The sequence below is a fragment of the Engraulis encrasicolus genome, unplaced genomic scaffold (assembly GCF_034702125.1).
Source record: "Engraulis encrasicolus isolate BLACKSEA-1 unplaced genomic scaffold, IST_EnEncr_1.0 scaffold_154_np1212, whole genome shotgun sequence".
NCBI lineage: Eukaryota > Metazoa > Chordata > Actinopteri > Clupeiformes > Engraulidae > Engraulis > Engraulis encrasicolus.
Genome location: NW_026945065.1, coordinates 14,740 through 37,186, shown reverse-complemented (window position 1 = coordinate 37,186; position 22,447 = coordinate 14,740). Strand labels below are relative to the sequence as shown.

Sequence of the window (22,447 nt, the reverse complement as noted above, 5' to 3'; positions counted from 1 at the left end):
AGACACACACGCAGCAATATACGGACATGCACACACACACACACACACACACACACACACACACACACACACACACACACACACACACACACATTAGTGTGTGAAATACATGCGTAAGTGAAATACTGGTGCTTGTTTCACTAAGATAGACTGTGACACATTGGGAGGCGGAAGCTGGAGCAGGAGAGGCAGGAGCTGGAGCAGGAGAGGCAGGGCCAGGTGCAGGAGAGGCGGGGCCAGGTGCTGGAGCCGGAGAGGCGGGAACAGGCAGGCAGGTCTCCGGCAGGAGGGCCGGACTCGGAACAAACCTCAAACTAAACAGTGTGATGTTGTCTTTTGCTTCCGTTTTTCTCATGGGAACATATCCTTGTTCCTCTCTTTCTCTCCCTTGTGTATGTCCATGTGTGAACGTGTCCCGCTCTCCATCCTCATGGGCCTAGGTTATCAGTGTGACCTTATGCAGCCTTGCATTCTTGGCTGTACAACTAGATGACCATGGCTGTCTGGTCCTTGTGTGTGTAGCCTTGCATTCTTGGCTGCTGTACAACGAGATGACCATGACTGTCTATTCCTTGTGTATGTCAAATTACATTGGTTGTCTTTTCACTTTCCTCTGGTCTTATAATAACTACTCTCTTTTATCAATTTCATATTATTTTTTTGTCTTAAACATCACCCAAAATTCACCACATTTACTTATTTATTTATTATTACTCTATATTGATCAAAGATATATATTGTTTTACTTCTCAGCTATTTTTTTTCTTTTAAACAACCCCACTGATGCTAATGTATGTTCATTTTTAAATAACTTGGGCCTATTATTTTTTTAAAATATATATATATTATGGTAACATGAGAAAATAGTATGCTTTGTACAAATACAGTGTTTGAATGCTTGATTTGCGTATTGTGAGATTAATGTTAAAATTGTTTAAATGTATGTGGTGAAACTGAAGACAAATTTCCACATTGAGGACAATGTGGAAATGTGGACAAGTATCAAGTCAAGTCAAGTCAGCTTTTATTGTCAGCTGTCAGCTGTCAGTGTTCTTCATATGCACAGGTCATACAAAGAAATTGAAATTTCGTTTCTCTCTACCCGTAAGCTACTTTGACATTGATCATATATCGATTTTCATCTTTGACATTTATAATAGGCTACCAACCAAGGGGGTGGTAGTTACAGACTCTCAGAAATATACGATGAGATAACAAAAGTAGAGATTTTAAACAGAAAAAGGGAACTGTAGGCTGACTGTTAAAATCTTCCTCTTGGTTGAATAATCCAAACGCGTTCATAAGAATTCTGATTGTCCGCCTAGCATTTTGAACACTGAAGCTTAGTGAGTGTTTCTTTGATTCAATGCATCGCGCGTCTGCCACAACTGGACTGCACCATTTTACAGACGGGAGAGGGCTAAATGACGATATGATGGAGAATTCGAGAATAAAAGTTAAATCAATAATCATGCATAATCGGCTCATTTTAAAGGATTCATTTTGAATATAATTTGAAAAATGCCAAAAGTAGCAATATATAATAAACCTTTTAATGATATTATAATTATATGGCCAGTACCTGTATGTTTGTACTCTTACACAGTCATGTCATGTTGACTCCCAGCCTTCAGAATCCACTATGCCCTGCCCTAAAATAACTAAAGCTTTGTCAATGATTTGCAATTGCACAAGCAAAAAGAAGAATTCACCTTTATACAGGTGTGGGTGTCTCCATCATTCTCTGGGTGTCTTTATGACAGTAGTAGGGAGAGGTCCTGTTGAAGATGAGGATATAAGTCCTGGCATGAGGAGCCTGAGACCAGAAGCTTCTCCAGCTGAGAAGAGAGATGGAGTTTAGAATGAGGTTCACATTGCTGATGCTCTGCTGCTCTTATGTTGCTGTGGCCACGGCTCAAGGTGAGCTTTTGATATTCTATGATGTCCTATGTTATGTAAGAAGTGATGATGATGATGTTGTTATTATTATTATTATTATTAATAATAAACTAATATTATTATTAACTACTATTATTATTATTATTATTAAACAGCATTTATTGTGATGTATAATGACGTGTGATCTATATAATTTTGGAATATCTAATTTCTACCGCTGCACCAGTGACAGAGATGCCAGGATGGGCAACTCAGACATCAGCAGGTACTGAACACCACACCGCTTATTTAGGTCTGATTTACTTCTGAAGCAGCCGTGACCTAATGGTTAGGCACATGGGTCCTGCCGCTAGTGGAGGAAAGGTGTTACAGATTCTAAAGGCCCAAGCCCTGACAGCACTGACAGGGGCCCTTAACGGGGCCCAAAATTCGAATCTTTCATGGGGGGCAAAATTTCTGGCGGTGTTCTGTAAAACTATCCTACACGTAATTTTATCCCACAATGCCCCACTGCGCAAGCCAGAGCATGAAACGTCATTTACCGGAATTTTATCCTACATCAGCTGTGTGCAGTACCAGCAGATAAACGGAGTACTTTGGTTAAAAACAAAGCACAAGTTTTGAATGAGGAATGCATGCAATGATATTTCTCTCTTACCTTTCAACATTTTGGTTAAACAATGCACAAATACGGGGGCCGGACATGCGCCGCGTTTACACCACACTCCTGTGTGCAGGGCTTGATTTGTTTTCATGTATTCTAACCGTTTCAGACTCATACCGGACATGTTAAGTGGACGTCTCACGCTTGCAGTGTGTAAGCACCGTGAGTGATGTGGGACCAATGGGCCATGTGACTATAGACACACTCCCCAAAGAGGCTTCTACTGTACAGTCAATCCGGAAAGTATTCACAGCGCTTCACTTTTTTCACATTTTATTATCTCACAGCCTTATTCCAAATTTTCAAAACTGTCAAGACAACTTGTTTTTCACATGGTCATAATGGAATAATTTGTGTAGGGTTTTGACAACAGAGATTCATTTGTAGCATTTGGAATAAGGCTGTAAGATAATAAAATGTGAAAAAAGTGAAGCGCTGTGAGTACTTTCCGGATTGACTGTATATGGCAGTCATGCATAATCGGTTAGGGCGTCAGTTTCAATGGAAAGGTGACTGGTGAGATAAAGCAAAGAGGGACTGCAGTGGAATGCAGATGTGTGTTCATCTCCTATGCTAATCAAATTTATGACAATTAATAATATAATGTTTATAACTATGTACCGGTATATAAAAATCACAAAATCAGATGTCACACGCCTCCCCTGTGATGCGTCCAGCCCACCCCAGGGACCATTGGGCTATGTGACTATAGACACGCTCCCCAAAGAGGCTTCTACTGTATATGGCAGTCATGCATAAGCGGTTAGGGCATCACACTTGTAGCCCAAAGTTCGACTCCCGACCCGCCAGGTTTGTCATGCATAAGCGGTTAGGGCATCACACTTGTAGCCCAAAGTTCGACTCCCGACCCGCCAGGTTTGTGGGGGGAGTAAATAACCAGTGCTCTCCCCCATCCTCCTCCATGACTGAGGTACCCTGTGCATGGCACCGCACCGTCGCATTGCTCCCTTTCAAGCGCCCTTGGGGGCTTCCCCCTTGCACGGGTGAGGCATAAATGCAATTTTGTTGTGTGCCCTGTGCACTTGTAATGCATGCTGTGGAGTGCTGTGTCACAATGACAGATGGGAGTTGGAGCTTCCCAGTTAAGCTTTCACTTCACTTCATATACGGTACCTGCTACAGCGTCATTAAATCTTTGTAGCTCTCCTCCAGTAGCCATACATGACATGTTTTACTGTTGCCTTAAAGGAGCACTCCTGCCAATTTCAATATGCTGTTGTATTGCTCATGCTAACCTTGACTTGACAGTACCCGGTGATGCTGCATTTTGTGGCTCAGCCCTTTCCGAGATATGAGCTATTCTAATGGGGGCGGGTGTTTGCTTTCATTTTAAAAAATCTTAACATAGGCCTACTCCAAATATTTCCCCCATTGGTATTGCTGTTTTCTAGTTGTCTGCTGATGTTGCTAAACGTTTTGGATGTCTTTGGGAATACATCAAGATGATGTTTTGAAATGTAAACAAACACCTGCCCCCATTACAATGACCAGGATCTTTGAAAAGGCTGAAGAACAAACAAAAAAAATCTCAGGTACTGACAAGGGTATTGTTAGCATTACAACTGCATATTGAAATTAGCTGAACTTACCCTTTAAAGACAAGATGTGGGTGTTTTTTAATAGACAATTAAACATTGGCAAAAGTAAGAGGTAGCAAACACTACAAACTCTCACTGCAGCAGTTGGTTTTAATCATCTTTCTTTCCCAGTGCTGAACATGTCTCTATTGACAGGCATACATGAAAATGTGACATGTGCTGAAACATTTGAGATCAATCTTCACTTTGACCATACCTCATACAAACCGCCTCACCTAACCTAATTTTCATGTTAGTTGGAAGCAAACTTGAGTTGTCTTCTCAGTCAATTAGCTCTTTGCTTTGACAATCTGGTCTTGATAATGTATGTAATAATGTAATAATATAAATAATAATCTAATGTATTGTAATGTAACTCTCCAGGTAAACCTGAATTATGTTTCCTTCCCCCGGATGAGGGAACAAATGAAGATGGACTGTTCATGATCTACCTCTACTACGACGCTGTGAAGGACAAGTGCTACCCGTTCAAGTACTTCGGCAGTGGAGGCAACGCCAACTGCTTTGTGTCTGAAAGGGACTGCATACGGAACTGCTCTGCCAACGCTAACGCTCTATACCCCTCCCCAGGTACTGCCAGTTGAGCAGAGGTGTCAAAAGTAAATGTGAAAAAAAGAAACATAGTTTCCTTCCAACACAGGTAGCTTACTAGAGCTCTGTTGTCGCTCTTCTTAGGTTGTATACAATTGCCTACGAATTAGTAGCCTACTGTATATGGTAGATTTGTCACACCAAACTCCATTGGGCTACAACCAAACAATCAAACTAAACTGTAAATGTCCCCTCTTATCCACTATACACTGTATAGTAAAACTTGACATTTTGAACCCAGGAAGGCATATAGGGTGGTCTCTCTCTTCAGAATCACCTCAGCCTCTTTAAGGTTGCTTACTCATTTCATTTATTCATCTATTGTTTACATTTTTCAGTCACCCAGCCTCAAAATGAAGTGGGAAGGTAAATTAAAGAAAAACAAACAAAACAAACAACCATTGAGACGATGGTAGAGGCAGTTTCAGGAGGAGTGATAAAAGAAATCACATGTAGTCAGAATCCTAAATGTCTTCTGCCACATAGTGGCCAAAAAGCACAATGCATTACAACAAAAAACACATTTTTTTGAGAAATAAATGTATTTATTTACTTATTTATTGTGAAATTAACTTATTTATTTTTCCAATTTTTCAATCAAAACTCGCTCGCAGAATCTAAGGCCTGCCACCTACCCAAGACTTCGGGGGAGTGTTTTGGTCAGTATCTGCGTTATTACTACGACGCCCAGCAAAAGAGATGCAGGAAGTTCATCTGGACAGGCTGTGTTGGCAACGGCAACCGCTTCCTGGACGAGCTGTCCTGCAATAGCACATGCCATGGCATCGAAGGTGAGCAGCTGGCAGCAGGGGCAGTGACTGCCATGACAAACTTCCTGATAGTATCTAAGTTTAACTACTATTTAATAGTAAAGACCAGATCCAGTTTAGTAGTTGGAATACAGAAATGCACGGGTTTATTGGCTTGAAAAAGAGTAGGCCAGGCCACTAGTGCCCATATCCAGGCCTACTCTCCCCCTTTCCAAGGTGTGAACAGGGACAGGTACAGACAAAGAAAAAGACCCTAACAAAGGCCAACATCTGAATTTACAGGGAATTTACAGGAAGTGAGGTCATATTGAATGACCCAATGGCAAGGGCAAATTCAAATCATCAGTTGAGGGAGGGCCATTTCAAACCTGAGGCCAGAGAACAAATGCAAAGTTTATTTGGCCCCTCACAGACTTAAAGTCATTCAAACACTGATTAAATAATACATGGACATTGGAATATCCAGATACCTTTATTCCTTACTGGGCTATATATTCTACTCTACTCTACTCTACTCTATTCTTTTCTATTCTTTACGATAGTCAGGTGGTTGGAGGAGGAGTGGAAGGCAGCCTGGGAGGAGTTGTGGCAGAATTTCCAGAGCCCACAAAAAAAGACCATGTTCCCACCGTCATGACGATGGTCATGTATATCTGAAATCTCTGTAATGACTGTAAATGTCAGTTACCGGTAGGCCTATACTATGCATGCATATCTCTAATGTGACCTATGGCTGAGAAAATTGTGGATTATAATATTACATCTATTTTATTTCATTTACTTGGGAGTATACTGTAAACATACTTGAAGCATACCTGTTTATATATTTACAATACTTACAATATGATACACTTTTTACAGACTTAAGATGTTTCAATGTAGTCCAAAGAAGCATGAAGTTAATATTCTTTTACTGAACTTCAAGTAACAATAAAATGTCATAGAAGTGTACTCAACGCTTTTTATGGCATACTTTTTATTCAAAATTAAAAATTCGAAATTAATATTTTACTAATATATAGCTGATAACTTGTAAATCACATATTTTTTAATAGTTTAAAGTGACACTGTGTGAGATTTTTAGTTGTTTATTTCCAGAATTCATGCTGCCCATTCACTAATGTTACCTTTTTCATGAATACTTACCATCAGCATCAAATTCTAAGTATTCATTATGACTAGAAAAATTGCACTTTTCATACATGAAAAGGGGGATCTTCTCCATGGTCCGCCATTTTGAATTTCCAAAAATAGCCATTTTTAGCTGCAAAAATGACTACTTGGATCATACTAGGAAATGTTTGTTTATTACTTAGTAAACTTTCATGTAAAGATCAAATTTGGCAACGGGCAGCCCAGTTTCAATGAGAAGCATAGTTGCAGTACCTTTTTTGACCATTTCCTGCACAGTGTCCCTTTAATGTTTACAGTACCATAAACCCTTTCCGGAATGAGGTAGCCTAGCGAGCCAGACCCGTACAGCAAAAAGCTGTACAGGGGTCTAGGGGAGTTGGGAGAGAGTGTGGGCGGGATAAACGGTTGTCTTGGCACTCAACGTCACGCAATAGGATGGTGGAACAACTAGAGATGGGATTTATGGCTCTTTGACGGGATACGGATCTTAGTGGCTCGTTCCTTTCAAAGAGCCGTTCAAAAAACTGGCTCTTTTGGCTCTTTTTTAAATGATGTATTCAGTGTTAAGAATGTAATATTTTGACTCCATCTCAAGGTTATTTTGTCCAAACAACAACTGACTATTCTCCTGCTTCTAAAGACCGTTTTTGCCTCTCTTTGAGGTAAACAATTGTGTTTTTTCCCAAATTGAATTACTCTGGTCGAGGTCACGTGCTTAAAATGAATGAAAAATTAATGAAATAACGGTCGAGTGGCTCCCCCAGCTGTGATCCGGTTCCCATCGTTCACTTCAGGGAGCCGTTCAAAAGAACCGGCTCGTTCATGAACGACACACCTCTAGGAACAACCAATCCCCACACACTTCTGTGTAACGTCACAGCTGTCTTGTGAAGCGGCAACTCCGAGCCGTCACAGCAGTGAATGCGTGTGATCACCACAGCCACAAACACGTTTCCTAATAAATCGTGTTTTCACTTACACAGTTCAAAAATGCCTCGTTTTCAACCACACGGCCCTCCTTGATCAACCAGCGAAATGTTGAGCTATTTGGGGCTTGTTAAATGGTTATATTTATGATTGTTGTCAACATGGCATGTTCGGTGTTAGCTAGCTAGCTGTATACCCAGGGCTGTAGTCAAGACCACCTTTGTAGAGTCCAAGACAAGTCCAAGACCAGAATAGTCAAGTCCGAGACAAGTCCGTGTCAAAAGAGTTTCGAGTCCGAGACAGTTTCGACTCCGAGTCCGGTCTCGAGTACTACAGCCCTGTGTATACCCATAACTAATACACAGCTGGATACCTAGCTCTGTGTAATTGACGACAGGTTGGCTAGCCGCTAGCTCGGTAGACTAGGTGTCATTCCCATCTATTTAGTAAGATACTTAAAGACTTTCAAAGCTCCCAAATGTCTCATTTTTAATGACATGGACCTATTAGAATTTGGGGCAGGCATATAATACAAGGCTGGATACCTAGCTCTGTGTTATTGACGACAGGTTAGCTAGCCGCTAGCTCGGTAGACTAGGTGTCATTTCCATCTATTTAGTAAGCTACTCAAAGACTTTCAAAGCTCCCAAATGTCTCGTTTTTAATGACATGGATCTTATTAGAATTTGGGGCAGGCATATAATACAAGGCTGGATACCTAGCTCTGTGTTATTGACGACAGGTTAGCTAGCCACTAGCTTGGTAGACTAGGTGTCATTCCCATCTATTTAGTAAGCTACTCAAAGACTTTCAAAGCTCCCAAATGTCTCGTTTTTAATGGCATGTGTCTTATTAGAAATTGGGGCAGCAATTTCATAGTAGTGGTCTGATAATAGCTTGTGACTATCTGGTTATGTAAAATGCTCAAATTAGCTTACCGAGGTAGTTTAAAACATCGAATGATCAAATGGTAATGTGTTGTGATCTATTTGTGTCCGATAAGTTCATGGTGTATTATTACATCAATCCATGTCAGCCACGAAATATATTATCATCCAGGCTTTTTAAATTAATTAAACACTTTCGTGCTGTACGTAGCACGGAGGCCACCATGTTTCTTAGAAGAAAGTTTCCTGTTTACTAGGTAGCCCGGCCCCCCTCGCGATTTGATGGGCCCTGTCATCGGATAACTTTCTGCCTTGCTAAACGACCGGGGTCCGCTAGACTCAAGTATGTTCAACTGCAGTGTGCAGGGCGGGGGGCAGGTCTGGATCACATCTCCCTCCTCCCCCCTGAGCACATCGAGTGCCTCCCCCTTGTCATTCAGCGGCAGCGCTAAGCTTCTACATGGGAAGAAAAATAGCTCTGGAAGTCACTGCACCGTGCAGAGCAGAGACGCAGAGTTTTCACAAATAAAATCGTAGATCCACTCTCTCTACTCCACTAATGTATAATGGTTTGGTGAGTGTAGGAAACACGAGCGGGGAGCTTTGAGTGAACCGCGCGATGAACAGCACGCGAACCTGTTTAGTATAATTTATTAATCCCGAGGGAAATTAATATAAGCTATTATTATTATTATTAGCTAATATAAGCTACATGTAGTATTTGTTAACGCATGGGTCTAATTTGAATTAATATTAAGTGTCTCTTCTTAGTATCTTAGTTTGAAGACCAGATATTTGGTGAGTTTCTAAAATTCGAAAGATGGGTAGGCTACTACAAGAAAACTTAAGTAGGCAGTAAAACGCCTGTGCAGTGGCGAATTAGGCTACTCCATGTGTGATCCGCTCGAAATTAAACATAGGCCTACCCATCATTGAAAAGCATGAGCACATTCTTCAAAGTCCCAAAGCCTGGATGCTGTCGCCACAATCTCTTTAGGATTGGTGACTGGACTCTGAGCAGGCCATTGCAGTAGCCTTTGGTAGGCCTATCCTTCGTGCATCTGCCCCGCTTCCAAACTGACACCCTGACACATTTAGCATTAACCTTTTGTTTTTAACCGTCTAACAGCGCTTAACATTATCATTAAATCAATGGAACCTAAAGCAGTTGCAGAGACCGTTTCAATCTTCTCCTTTACTATGAAAGAGAAAGTAAGGTCAAGGACAAATTATTCTATGTAAATGGAAATAAACACTCATGCAATTGGAACGTACAAAATTAAAATTAAATATATATAGTAGGCTAAATATATTTAATTAGCACTCCAAACGACGAGACATGATACAAGCTGTGTGCATAGAATACAGTGTAGCCAACTACGCATTCACTATTATTGATGAATGATTCAATGTCCAGTGTTTAGTAGCCTAAATATAGGCCTATTTAGGCCTACTTAACACTCCAAACGACGAGACACGATACAATCTCATAGAATACAGGGTAACGCATTCGCTATTGATTCATGATTCTATGACCAGTGTTTAGTAGGTCTAAATATATTTACTTAACACTTCAAACGACGAGACACGATAACAAGCTGTGTGCATAGAATAAGCCTACTGCATTCGCCAGATAATTTGGGTCCATTTCTCAAATATGGTGCGCTATTGTGATTGACGAATGATTCTATGTCCAGTGTTTAGTAGGCCTAAATATATTTACTTAACAAACGACGAGACATAATACAAACCACTTCACACCGCAATTAACCTACATAGGCATTATTATTGTCCAAAGCAGCTATAAGAGTCATCAATATGCTGGTGTGCTACACTTGGGCCTACCGCCATCGAATATCCTATTATGATTGATGAATGATTCTATGTCCAGTGTTTAGTAAATACATTTATTTAGCACTCCAAACGACGAGACACGATACAAGCTGTGTGCATAGAATAGTGTAGGCCTAGTATGCATTCGCAGGAGAAGACATTTGGCGCAAATTCTCAAATAGGGTGACGTCGGGATGGTGTGGGACAGTACAGACTACTATAATAGGAAAAATAGGAGGGGCGAGATCCAAAATGGGAGGGGCGGGATCTCAGAAATCCAGACCTGCCCACTTCTGCAAACTGCAGTTGGATGCTACTCGCTAGACTGCCCCCGGGAGCAAATTCAATTTGCGGTCGCTAGGGGCGTCTAGATTTCTAGGCTAGGAATGAGGGTGATTGGATGCTGGCGTGTTTTAGCAGCCGCTGCTCGTTCTCTTCCACTCATTTAAATTCTTCCACCCTCTCAAAATTACAAAAGCTTCGGACAATGTGACTTATTTGGACGGTCGGATGAACTACTTGCCACCGATGTCTGGTTGTGGACGTGCATGGACGGCCTTTCAGAAACACGTGTGCTGGCCCGTCGATGTGGCTGGCTGCTTTCCTCAACTCCTGCTGCTGGGAGGGATGGCTTCCATTGTTGCTTCCGACGCCCGTTCCATCGATCGCTGCACCTGGAGGTTTGGACCAAGGAGAGTAGAGACAGGAGGGCTTACTGACGTCATAACAGCGTAGTACGAAATGATGGCGAGGGGAGTACGGAAATTGTATTCTTCTTCTACGGTCAGTATTGGAAGCATCAGGGAAGCATGCAATGCCACTTCCGCGAGGGTCGGAGTGTGGAACAGGTCATAGGACAGCGTGAATGTTTGTCAGTTGTCCTTAACTACCCCCAGCAATTACTGCTGACCAACAGCTGCAGTTAATTTGGCCACAAATTATCCATCATGGTGTGGCCCCCCACTGACCATGCGCAAAAGAGTACGGAAATTGTATCCATCGCACCCACTGACCAATGACCATGCACAAGGGAGTTAATTTTCCATCGACTCGTGTCCTCAGTCAACCCCCCTCCACCACAGTTTCCATAACATCATGGACACAAGACCTTCCATACCGTTTATTTTTGTTGAGTTTTGTATGTCTGAATGTAGGCCTATGTGTTTTTGTTTTTTTATGTTATGCTCTTTAAAGCGCTTTGGGTGTCTTGAAAAGCGCTACACAAATCCCATGTATTATTATTATTATTATTATTATTAACTGATTAATAAACTTGTAAGCAAAATATGAATCACTGATTGCTATTTGGAATGAAATTGGTTACAGATTTAGGTAGCCTATACAATTGACTTACAGTATTATATGCAAGTGTTTAATCTATTTTTAAAGTTGCATAATAGATCATTAGTTTAAGACTCACAGTGGAGGATTGTTATATTTTCTTGATATTTCATATCCATGGATAATTGGATAATTATTACAAATATTTTACAATGTTATCGTCAATAGAATTAAAATTCTTAACTGAACACTTAAAATTTTTCTAATTAATTATTTAGAAATCTATTGTTGTTATCAACAATTTCCTAGTTAATATTTTAAAATTGATTCAATAATATGTTTATAATAGAATTATAGTTGCATAACTAAAATGCAGTAGTTGAAATCTTTTTAGTTCAACATTTAGTAACACATTATTGTCATCAGCAAATGTTTAGTAAGTTATACAATTGATTAAATAACGATATATGAATGCTTATAACAGCATTATAGATGCACAACAAACTATTACCATTAATAGCGGAAGATTATGGTGAAGTGCTACCGTCTATTTTACTTTTTAAAATTAAGGGGGTTCTGAGTCTCATTGTGTGGTTCAGGTGGCATTTTTTTTTAACAAGTAGGCAGTATGGTGTGGTATCTTCTCTTTCTGTTTTGTGGCTTTTGTGCTTGTAGCGTACTTTTAATTATTCAAATAGATGTCATTCTGTGATGAAAAGTTGGTGTGCAAGACGGTGTGAGGATTTGTAATTTCTGTTTCAAGCCAAAGCAAAGGAGAAAATCAATTTTTATTTGAAACGTGTTTTGATCTACACTTAGCCTTAATCTCTGTGATGTCCCATAATGTGTTTCCCATGTTCCTGTACACCATGGCAGGTCAAGAGCCAGAACCTTGTGACCACTACACGGTCCTGAATGACACCTGGAGGGCCACCACCAACCAGGACCAGTCAGACCTCAAGTGTGACCAACACGTCCAGTGGCGCGGCTGGTACCGCATGTTCTATCAGGGGCAGAGTGTCCGCATGCCAGACAGCTGTGTGCCTGAAGGTCATTGTGGTACTAATGCACCCCTGTGGCTGAATGGCACACACCCAAGACAAGAGGATGGTATCGTCACTAGGGAGGTGTGTGGAAGCTGGACAAATGGTTGTTGCCACTTCGCATCGACATACATCCGGGTGAAAATGTGTCCAGGAAACTATGCCGTTTATGAACTAGTGAGACCTTCAACTTGCCATCTTGCATACTGTGCAGGTATATTTCTTAACAAATGTAGCACAGCATGGTTTCCATGTTAACTTTATAATCATTACGAATGTATTTTCTTGATTAGGCCTATTTGTATTAACCTATCTGTATGTTTCCTACAGATGTGTCCAGTGCTCAACCCACTCCAGCTCCTACAACTCCAAGTAAGTATTTCTCAAATATTTTCATGCAATTCACAAAATACTGAATGCATTTGTATGAAACAACTCGTACGAATAGCAAATCATCAAAAGCTTGTACCTTCCGAAGCATCCTTCACTCCTCCGTCTCCTCCATATGACCGGTTTATACATAGGGCCCAAAATTTGGTGCAGTTTCCTTTCATGTGGTTTTAAGGTCATCCACTCTGTGTGTGTGTGTGTGTGTGTGTGTGTGTGTGTGTGTGCGTGCGCGTGTGTGCGTGCGTGCGTGTGTGTGACTGCAACATTTGAAAGCTGTGATCTGTGAATACCTTCTCAATATGCCACCAGTGGGGCAGTCGTGGCTCAGTGGTTAGAGCACTGGGTTGGCAACCCAAGGGTTCCCGGTTCAGTGCCCGACCGAATCACGGCTGAAGTGCCCTTGAGCAAGGCACCTAACCCCCACATTGCTCCCCGGGCGCCGCCCAGCAGGCAGCCCACTGCTACGGACTAGTGTGTGTACTTCAATGTGATTCACTAGTCCAAATGGGATAAATGCAGAGAAAGAATTTCTCCTACCTAGGGGACCAAAATTGTCTCCAATCCAAATTGGTTCCAATTGGCTTAATTAATTAATTAATCAGCTTGTTCCTTTAATTTCAGTTACAAACCCACCGTGTGGAGATCTGAGTAGTTCTGGATCTTTCTCCAGTCCCTACTACCCAAACTATTACCATGACAACGCCTACTGTGTGTGGAGGCTGTCTGCTCCCCCTGGCCAGAGGGTTCTGCTTCTCTTCACAGATCTGGAGTAAGTGCGGTGGGGGGATAGGTCACTGCACTGTCCAAATGTCCTCTCTGTCACCCACATCTTATCCATAAGGTCTTCACACAAGGCCAGATGCAATGGCATGAGTAGAGTTTATTACTTACATGGGTACTTCCAATCACATATGTGCTGTGCAAAACAGCAAAATTCTACATTATGAATGCAAATGAATGTAAACCATAGCACACTGTTGAAAAAGGCCCTTACCGTATATGGAGCTGTATGCCACCTTTGGGTTAGTTAGTACTCACATAACTTAAACTTTCTTATAATATTTTTATAATATGTATTTTTAACCCCTGAGGTCTGGAGCCTATACTAAGAAGCTGGTTCAGGAGTAAACCAGCTTAGGTTAAGAGGTAACTCATCTCATAGAGAGCCTGGAGGCCTCATATTCTTGTGAACTCCAGGCTCTTCTATTAGATGATTTACCTCTTAACTTAGCCTGGTTTACTCCTGAGCCAGCTTCTTAGTATATCCGTCTGGTTTCTGCAGGCTGGAGGGATGTTGTGACTGTGACTACATCAGCGTCTATGATGGTCCCTCAACAAGCTCCAGTCAGCTGGGTCGCCTCTGTGCCAACTCCACAGCGGACGCCTTCCACTCCTCCTCCAATCACATGACAGTACTCTTCAGAAGTGACTCCTCATTGGTTAGCAGAGGATTCCGTGCTGAGTTCATTAGCTCTCTGTCACCGAGTAAAGGTAATTCCATTCTATTCTATTCTGTTCTGTTCTGTTCTATTCCATTCTATTCTATTCTATTCTATTCTATTCTATTCTATTCTATTCTATTCTATTCTATTCTATTCTATTCTTTTCTATTCTATTCTATTCTAGTATAGTATATTCTATTCTATAACAGCAGTCATTCAAATGAGTAGAAGATGAATTAATATTTCTTTAAATTACACCTGTATAAATAAAAGGTAAATACAAAGAAATGTGGAAGTATGTGGGCAACAATGCCCATTCATACAGTGTCTAGACTAGAGGAACATTCCCAGAATGTAACATTTTAAAACTTTAAAATGTCTTAACTCTTGCTATTTTTGTTCTCTATCAGGTAATGTCGAGTGTTCTCGGAGCCACATGACCATCACCATCTCTCTGTCTTTCCTGAGTTCTGAAGGATTCCATGGAGATGATCTGTATGTTAACGATCCCAACTGTCGCCCAACTCAGAACAGCTCCCAGGTCACATTCAGATTCCATCTCAAACAATGTGGAACCAGCAGAAAGGTACTGAGTGCAGACCTCTGATGTCACATATATAGTACATAAGGTGCTATGAAAGATAGGCTAGACAACATAGGTGTATAAATGCAGGTCACACAGAAAGGTACTGAGTACAGACCTCTGATGTCACATATATACAGTAGTACGTAGGGCTAGGGCGCCGGAACGAGTTTTAAAGTTGTGGTGCATTTGTTTTTCTTGATTCTTTAACAATTATTAGCAAATATTAATAATGTTACTGCTGCAGCACTCCACTCATTTGTCTGCAGCAAAAGCTGAGATGCCCCACCTCCGTGGAGAAACCAATAAAGTTTCCCCACTGTCAGCCTAGCCACAACAACTTTTGGGGGACTATTCTTTTGTTGTGTTGTTGTGTGAGCAGCACACCAAGTAACATTCCTAACAACTGTATTTTTATACCGTTAATATAGCTAAATAAACTTGAACTTGAACTTCATTCACCATCCTGTTTGCAAATGAGAAAATTATATTACAGTTGAGCTTTTGCGAGATATTGATGTACAATTCTGTCTTCACGAGGCCACGAGGAGGCAAGTGAGCAAGGGAGGACGGGAGTCTGCATATTGGAATCCACCCCTACTCACTGACAACACAGTGGACCTTTCTCAAAACCTAGGACAGTGTCCTTCCAAGTGTATCAGCCTAATTAGTCACACCCAGTGATTGGATACTCTTTGGTGAACTCTACAGAATATCCAATCACTGGGTGTGACTAATAAAGAGTATCCAATCACTGGGTGTGACTAATTAGGCTGATACACTTGGAAGGACACTGCCCTAGGTTTTGAGAAGGGCCCATTGGCTCCTAATGCTCTTTTCTCCTCCATATTCAGATCCAAAATGGCTGGGTGGTGTATGCCAACGACGTCCGCACCTACCCAAACGACACGCAGGACATCACCTACCTGCCCCAGTTGCACCTGTCCGTGGGGTGCCACATGGAGAAGGACGCCGTGTCACAGGTCATGTACGTGGCCCACAACCGACTAGAGTTCAACGTGACCGGGACGGGCCTCTTCAACACCTCCATGGCCTTCTACACCTCCAGTAACTTCTACGACCAAGTTCACGCCGACCCTTACTATGTGTCTCTGGGCGACTACATGTATGTGCAGGTGAGGCTATAGAGGAGTGAGAAGTTGAATTTACAGTAAGCATCCCATTTCTACTGTACTTCGCTTCCGGCCATTTTCCACTCTGTTCATAGTCCGTTCGTACGAACCTCCCCTCGTTCTCGAAAGTATTGGGACACACAGGTGAGTTTTAGTGGGGTGAAAGTGGTAGCCATGGGGCTGTGCCTATCAGACATAGTCTCAGCCCCCACTCTCTTAATCCCTTAGCGCAGAGCCTCTGTTATAACCTTATTGTCACATAAAATAGCAATGATCAAGTCTTAATTGTGGTTACCTAAGATTCTCTTTCTTTATAGTCATAGCAATGTTGTTATGTTCTAATTCAGTGTTTTCGGCGAAGAGTGAATAGGCCGATTGACGGGCCTACCTGTAGTATAGAGGATCTACTGTTGAATTTGCACTCCTAATTGTACTGTACCTGTACAGTTGAGGACGATATTATTAGCCCCCCTCCTGAAATTAGACATATCTCTTCATTGATCATTGAGAATGATCATTATTAATAAATGTGTGTTATTCTGGAAACAAATACACAATGGAGATAGTTTCCAATAAGTTAATTTTGGACTTTTCCATTTTCACAATGAGTTTNAACAAAAAAATTGTGAAAATGACAAGGACAAAATGATTAGCCCCCTTATCATTAATAGTCAATACAGTGCCATTTATGAAAAAAAATTGACACCAGGCACTTTGATTAGTTGTTAACTATGTTGGCACATGTCCTACCAGGGATTTTGGCCCATTTTTTTCATCGCAAATAGTTAAGCTGGTCCAAATGGCATGGATGTTGAGGATGGACATTCATTTTCAGCACTCTTCAAATACTATCTAAAGGATTGAGATCTGAACCACTCCATGACCATGGTTTTAGTATCCTTGAAGAACATTTGAACTATTTTGGATGCAAGTTTTGGGTTATTATCTTATTGAAAGATCCAGTGAAGATCTTAGCTCCCTCTATGAGCATATTTTTGCAATGTCACTTTCCACATTCTATCATAATTTTCAGTTTTTATGGTGCCGTACACCCAAACAAGGTTTCCTGTGGCTGAGGCTGCCACAGAATGATGCATCCACCACCATGTTTAATTGTGGAAACCATCTTATAACGATTCAAGGCCTATCCCTTTCTTCACCTGACAGAAGCAGAATTCATGCATCAAAGCAGGTGCAATTGAATATCATCAGATGAAAGCAGAGATGTTCAAAACTCATTTTTGACTTTCAAATGTTCACAGGCAAAGCTCAATAACACTCTGATATGCACTGCCTTTAGTAAAAGGGTTCTTCTGTGATGATGGCCCCAAAGCCCAATATGATGACAAGCCCTAACAACTGTCTTTCTTGGTGGGGGAAAAAAACTCCAGGTGAGGCCAGGTCAATAACAATCATCTAGGCAGGTGTCCAATGCTTCTTTGGTCTAATGAGGCCAAGCAGTTTCCACAGTTACACACAGTGGTGGGGCATCAAGTTTAGTCTGTTATTCAGCCTCAGACACAGGGAGTCTGGGTCTGAATCGGGATTGCTGGGTCTTCCAACAACATTGTAACCCAAAGCATACATTTAGATTAGTTCAGAGGTTCTTCAAGGACACTAAAACCATGATATTGGAATCACCCGCTCATAGTCCAGTCCTCAATCCCACTGAGAGTCTGTGGTTAATGTCTATGCTCAGCATCCATGCGATTTGGACCAGCTAGAACACTTTTCAGTGAAGAAATGGGCCAAAATCCCTAGTGGGGCATGTGCCAACCTAGGTAGCAACTTATCAGAGCCTGTTGTCAGTTTTGGTTCATAAATGGCGTCATATTGACTATTAATGATCAGGGGGCTAATAATTTTGTCCTTGTCATTTTTGCCCTTTTTTGTTTAAACTCATCGTAACAATAGAAAAATCCAAATTCAACTCATTGAACATTATCTCCATCAGTGTATTTGTTTCCAGAATAACAGAAACGGTTAATAATGGTCATTCTTACTGAGAAATCAAGAGAAATATCTAATTTCAGGAGGGGGGCTAATAATATCGTCCTCAACTGTATATCAGAGGTATCAAAAGTAAAAGTAAAAGAGAAAAAAAGAAACACGGCTTCCTTCCAACTCAGGTAACTTATCTGAGTAACCAGTAGGCACGAGTGCTTTTCTTACAATCAGCTGACTCTGCACTGGTTGGGAACAAGTTTGTGGTGGGTTCTTGTTAGGATGTTAGTGTTTTTCAGCAACAACACAGTCTATCTACCTCATTAGGTACAATGGAGTGTAAATGGTGTAACACCTCTATCATGCGCTAGTGTTGTACTTAACACCATGAATTTACTTCTACTTTTGACACCTCTGCTGTATGTTCAAGTGCGGCTCTACTGTTGAATTTACACTACTACAGTAAATGTGCTGCATCTGTAAGTGAAGGTGTACTGTGCTGCACCTGTGTGTTCAGGTGAGGCTCTACTTTGCCAAATGTATTACACCTGTGTGTTCAGGTGAGGCTCTACTGTGCTGCACCTGTGTGTTCAGGTGAGGCTCTACTGTGTTAACTGTGCTGTGTATTCAGGTGAGGCTCTACTGTGATAAATGTGCTGCACCTGTGTGTTCAGGTGAGGCTTGGGGAGCCAGACAGCAGTCTCGTGGTGTTCCTGGACACCTGTGTGGCCTCACCAACCCCTGATGACGACCAGCACCAACACTCACATTACCTGCTGCTCAACGGGTATGTCAGGCACACAACTACATTTCACTCATCTGGGTTTTTCTACGACTATCTGTGACTATGGGGGATTGTGGGAAGGGACATACCAGTCTGGCCACACTTTCCAGAGCAGTGGTTCTCAACCCTTTTTGAACAAACGCCTCCTTGACCTCATCATAATCCTGCCAACTCCCCTTTGACCTCATCATAAGCCTGCCATTGTCCCAATTAGCATTGAAGAATAAAATAGACTAATGCACCCCTTCTACGCGCCCCCTTAGGCCCCCCCAATGCCCCCTGGGAGGCTGTAGAGCCCCCATTAAGAAACACAGATCATCTACGTAGTTCTATTCAATGGCTATGTGAGGCACACAACTACATTTCTCTGTATTGTTTCTTATTCCTTATTCTTATTCTTATTCTTATTCTTGTGTGAATCACATAGGGGTTCTGAGGGTAGGGGTCAGGGGGTGTAAAGCATGTAGCACGTCAACTATGGAGGGGCAATCGAGACGCTTAATTCAATGGGGACATTTGTTACAATGAAGTAGGCCTACGTTTCACCTACTCTCTTGTTGTTAACGCACACAGTTGTGTTTTTTCTTGTGGGTTACTTTCTCCCTTGTTCCAGGTGCCCGGCGGACAGCACGTACTACTCCTACACGAGCGGTTCTAACTACTACGCTCGGTTCCATTTCCGAGCCTTCACGTTCCTCCGCACGTACCCCTCGGTCTACCTGCGGTGCAAGGTATATCTATCTGGATCTGTATTAGTATATTCATGTTAAACAAGGTGGTCATCTGTATATCTGGATCTGTATTAGTATATCCATGTTACAATAGCACACAAAGACAAGACTAGACTCAAAAAGACAAAGCATACAAAGTAGATTAAAATAAAAAAATTAAATGTAAATCCTATATACAATTACAGTATATATCTCTCTATCTATCTATCTATCTATCTCTCTATCTATCTCTCTATCTATCTATCTATCTATCTATCTATCTATCTATCTATCTATCTATCTATCTATCTATCTATCTATCTATCTATCTATCTATCTATCTAAGGTGGTCATCTGTGCCTCCGGTGACCCCGGTTCCCGGTGCCGGCAGGGCTGCCGCAGCAGGCGCGTTGCCAGGCAACTGGACCCTCAGCTGGACACGACCACCATGGTGCTGGGGCCCATCAAGTTCAGAGGTCAGTGGACCTGCAACGTACTAGCCTAGTAAACCAGCGCCACCCGCTGGACGCCAGCTTCTTTTTTTGGCTGCGAGTCCAATCTTACATTTAGGCTGGTTTATCAGGCTAGCAACGGATGACAAATAATACTGACAACTAAAAATGCACTCAGAGAGTACAGACTTCCGCCAAGGAAGCTGTTTGATAGAACATTTGACAATGTTACACCCTATTGTAAGTCTTTCTGCCTTGTTTTTGTGGAGTTAGAAACTGGAATGTGTAACCATGTAATATTGTGTACTATAGTGTTGTACTTAAGCCATTAATTTACCAGTGTGTGTGTATGTGTGTGTGTGTGTGTGTGTGTGTGTGTGTGTGTGTGTGTGTGTGTGTGTGTGTGTGTGTGTGTGTGTGTGTGTGTGTGTGTGTGTGTGTGTGTGTGCGCGTGCGTGCGTGCGTGTGTGTGTGTGTTCAGATCCTGAGCAGCTGGAGGACTTGGTGGCAAAGGCAGACGCCTGAAGAACCCACTGACGATGTCATCAGCCCAAACTAATCAATCATATCTTTTCCTCCTCAACTATCAACCAATCATGTCTGCCACAGAGGCGCTCTATGGTACTCTCTATATACAGTAGGTTTCCAGAAGCACTCTATGGAACTCTATATATACAGTAGGTTTCCAGAAGCACTCTATATATACTAGAGATGCACCGGATCCTGATTTTTAGGATCCTGCCGGATACCAGATCCACTGCTTAAGATCCTGCCGGATCCGGAACCGGATACCGGATCCTAAGAAAGGGTTGAAACACATAGCCAACTCGCACACGTGGGCCCTTTTTATTACATTGGCGCAAACTATTTTTAAGACTGATTGGCTTATTGCCACACTGCCTTCAACGGCCGCTTCCAAAGGGCTTTCACTCCATGCAGCGATTGGGGCTGTGAAAGACTGACTGAAAAGCCTAGGCTACATAAAAAGTAGAGATGCCCCAGATCCTGATTTTTAGGTAACTGCCGGATACCGGATCCGCTGCTTAAGATAATGCCAGATCCGGATAGTCTGAAAAACCCTATTATCCTGCCGGATCCGGAACCGGATCTTGGATCCTGTTCATCTCTAATATATACTATAGGTTTCCCATTTACAAACATTCGTGCTGTGAGGAGGGACACGATGCTAAACAGCCAACCACGTGAGTCCTTTGTTTGAGTGACAGCAGTTTCCAACAATCAGAGGTTGAAGAGTGCACAGCCAGGGGCGCACAGCCAGGGATTGTTTACAAACGGGAAACCCATGTATGATGAAATTATTGTATTGCTCTTTTTTCCTTCTATGTACTTTAAAATGATTATTAAAGGAATCCAAAAGGCAACACGTTGTCTGTGTGTATTTTCTCAAAGATCTGGAACTCCCATGCACAGCCAGGTTCCAGGTGCTGGTGAAGTGCAGTCATCAGTAATCCAAAGGAAACCAGAAGAATAACCGCACACTGGTGGACTTGATTTCACTGCTTTTTTATTAATCGTGAACAACGCATCTGACGAAGCGCAAAGCAAAATGCATTGTTCACAAATAATTAAAAAATCAGCAAAATCCTGTGTGCAGTGATCCTTCTTGTTTCCTGTGTGTGTTTTCTGTCAGTGTTGGTGATCCACTAACTAAATCATTGAACATGAAAACTATTTATTTAAGTTTTCATAGTTTTCATTTGGCCTGTATTGCTACTTGTGCTACTCATGTACACATAGTTTATAGAGAATATAGCACCCATGCAGGATAAAAGCCATCTGAAAGGAATGGCAGGGAGACGTCCCAATCAATGGTCCTCCTCCAACCTTGGGATGTGCCTGAAAGCTGAAACATCAAATGAAAGGTGCACTAACACGTCCCTACCACACGGGGGTGTCAACTAACCTTTGGCTTTCTGGGCCCATAAGGTGTTATTATTTTCCATGGAATTTGGCCTGTAGGCCCTACATTATACTTTATGCTATACATTATACTATATATTGTATGCATCAATCATCATTGTAGCAAAGGGTAGTAGAGTGGCAGATTCTACAGACCACCAAACGGGCTCTGACCACCCACAGTCAGGCTCATTGTGACAGTCAGGGCATACTATTACCCACACCCTGATCACACCCTCACACTGCATTCTCCACCAGCAACCTACAGGCCTGCACGTCACACACTCTGGGTGTCCCTCACATGCCATATCTATCTCCACATCTTTCTCCCATCCAGCACCCCTACCAATCCATGCTTCACTCATCACTGGTAGCCTGGGCCCACCCATCCGAAGTGTGACGCAACACAGGGGTCCCTCGCACCAGGGCCACCTATCCTGG

The 22,447-nt window shown here is 42.0% G+C and overlaps 1 protein-coding gene across 1 annotated transcript; it reads left to right on the top strand.

Moving 5' to 3' along the window:
* The first annotated feature begins 1,744 nt into the window (after positions 1–1,744).
* LOC134442415 (deleted in malignant brain tumors 1 protein-like) lies at positions 1,745–21,462 on the top strand. The gene is made up of 14 exons (XM_063192586.1): positions 1,745–1,920; positions 2,126–2,164; positions 4,546–4,752; positions 5,388–5,564; positions 12,482–12,862; positions 12,979–13,020; positions 13,660–13,807; positions 14,321–14,529; positions 14,891–15,066; positions 15,918–16,199; positions 18,815–18,927; positions 19,538–19,655; positions 19,981–20,110; positions 20,568–21,462. Exons 1-14 carry the CDS (start codon positions 1,851–1,853, stop codon positions 20,609–20,611), a joined length of 2,136 nt encoding a protein of 711 aa, XP_063048656.1. The 5' UTR covers positions 1,745–1,850; the 3' UTR covers positions 20,612–21,462.
* The last annotated feature ends 985 nt before the right edge of the window (positions 21,463–22,447 follow it).

What these genes read in the sequence shown, in the direction of transcription:
- LOC134442415 (XM_063192586.1), top strand. Translation starts at nt 1,851, where the DNA reads ATGGAGTTTAGAATGAGGTTCACATTGCTGATGCTCTGCTGCTCTTAT. An exon ending in CACATGCCATGGCATCGAAG is followed by an intron (nt 5,565 to 12,481) that starts GTGAGCAGCTGG and finishes ACACCATGGCAG; the next exon opens with GTCAAGAGCCAGAACCTTGT. An exon ending in CCATCTTGCATACTGTGCAG is followed by an intron (nt 12,863 to 12,978) that starts GTATATTTCTTA and finishes TGTTTCCTACAG; the next exon opens with ATGTGTCCAGTGCTCAACCC.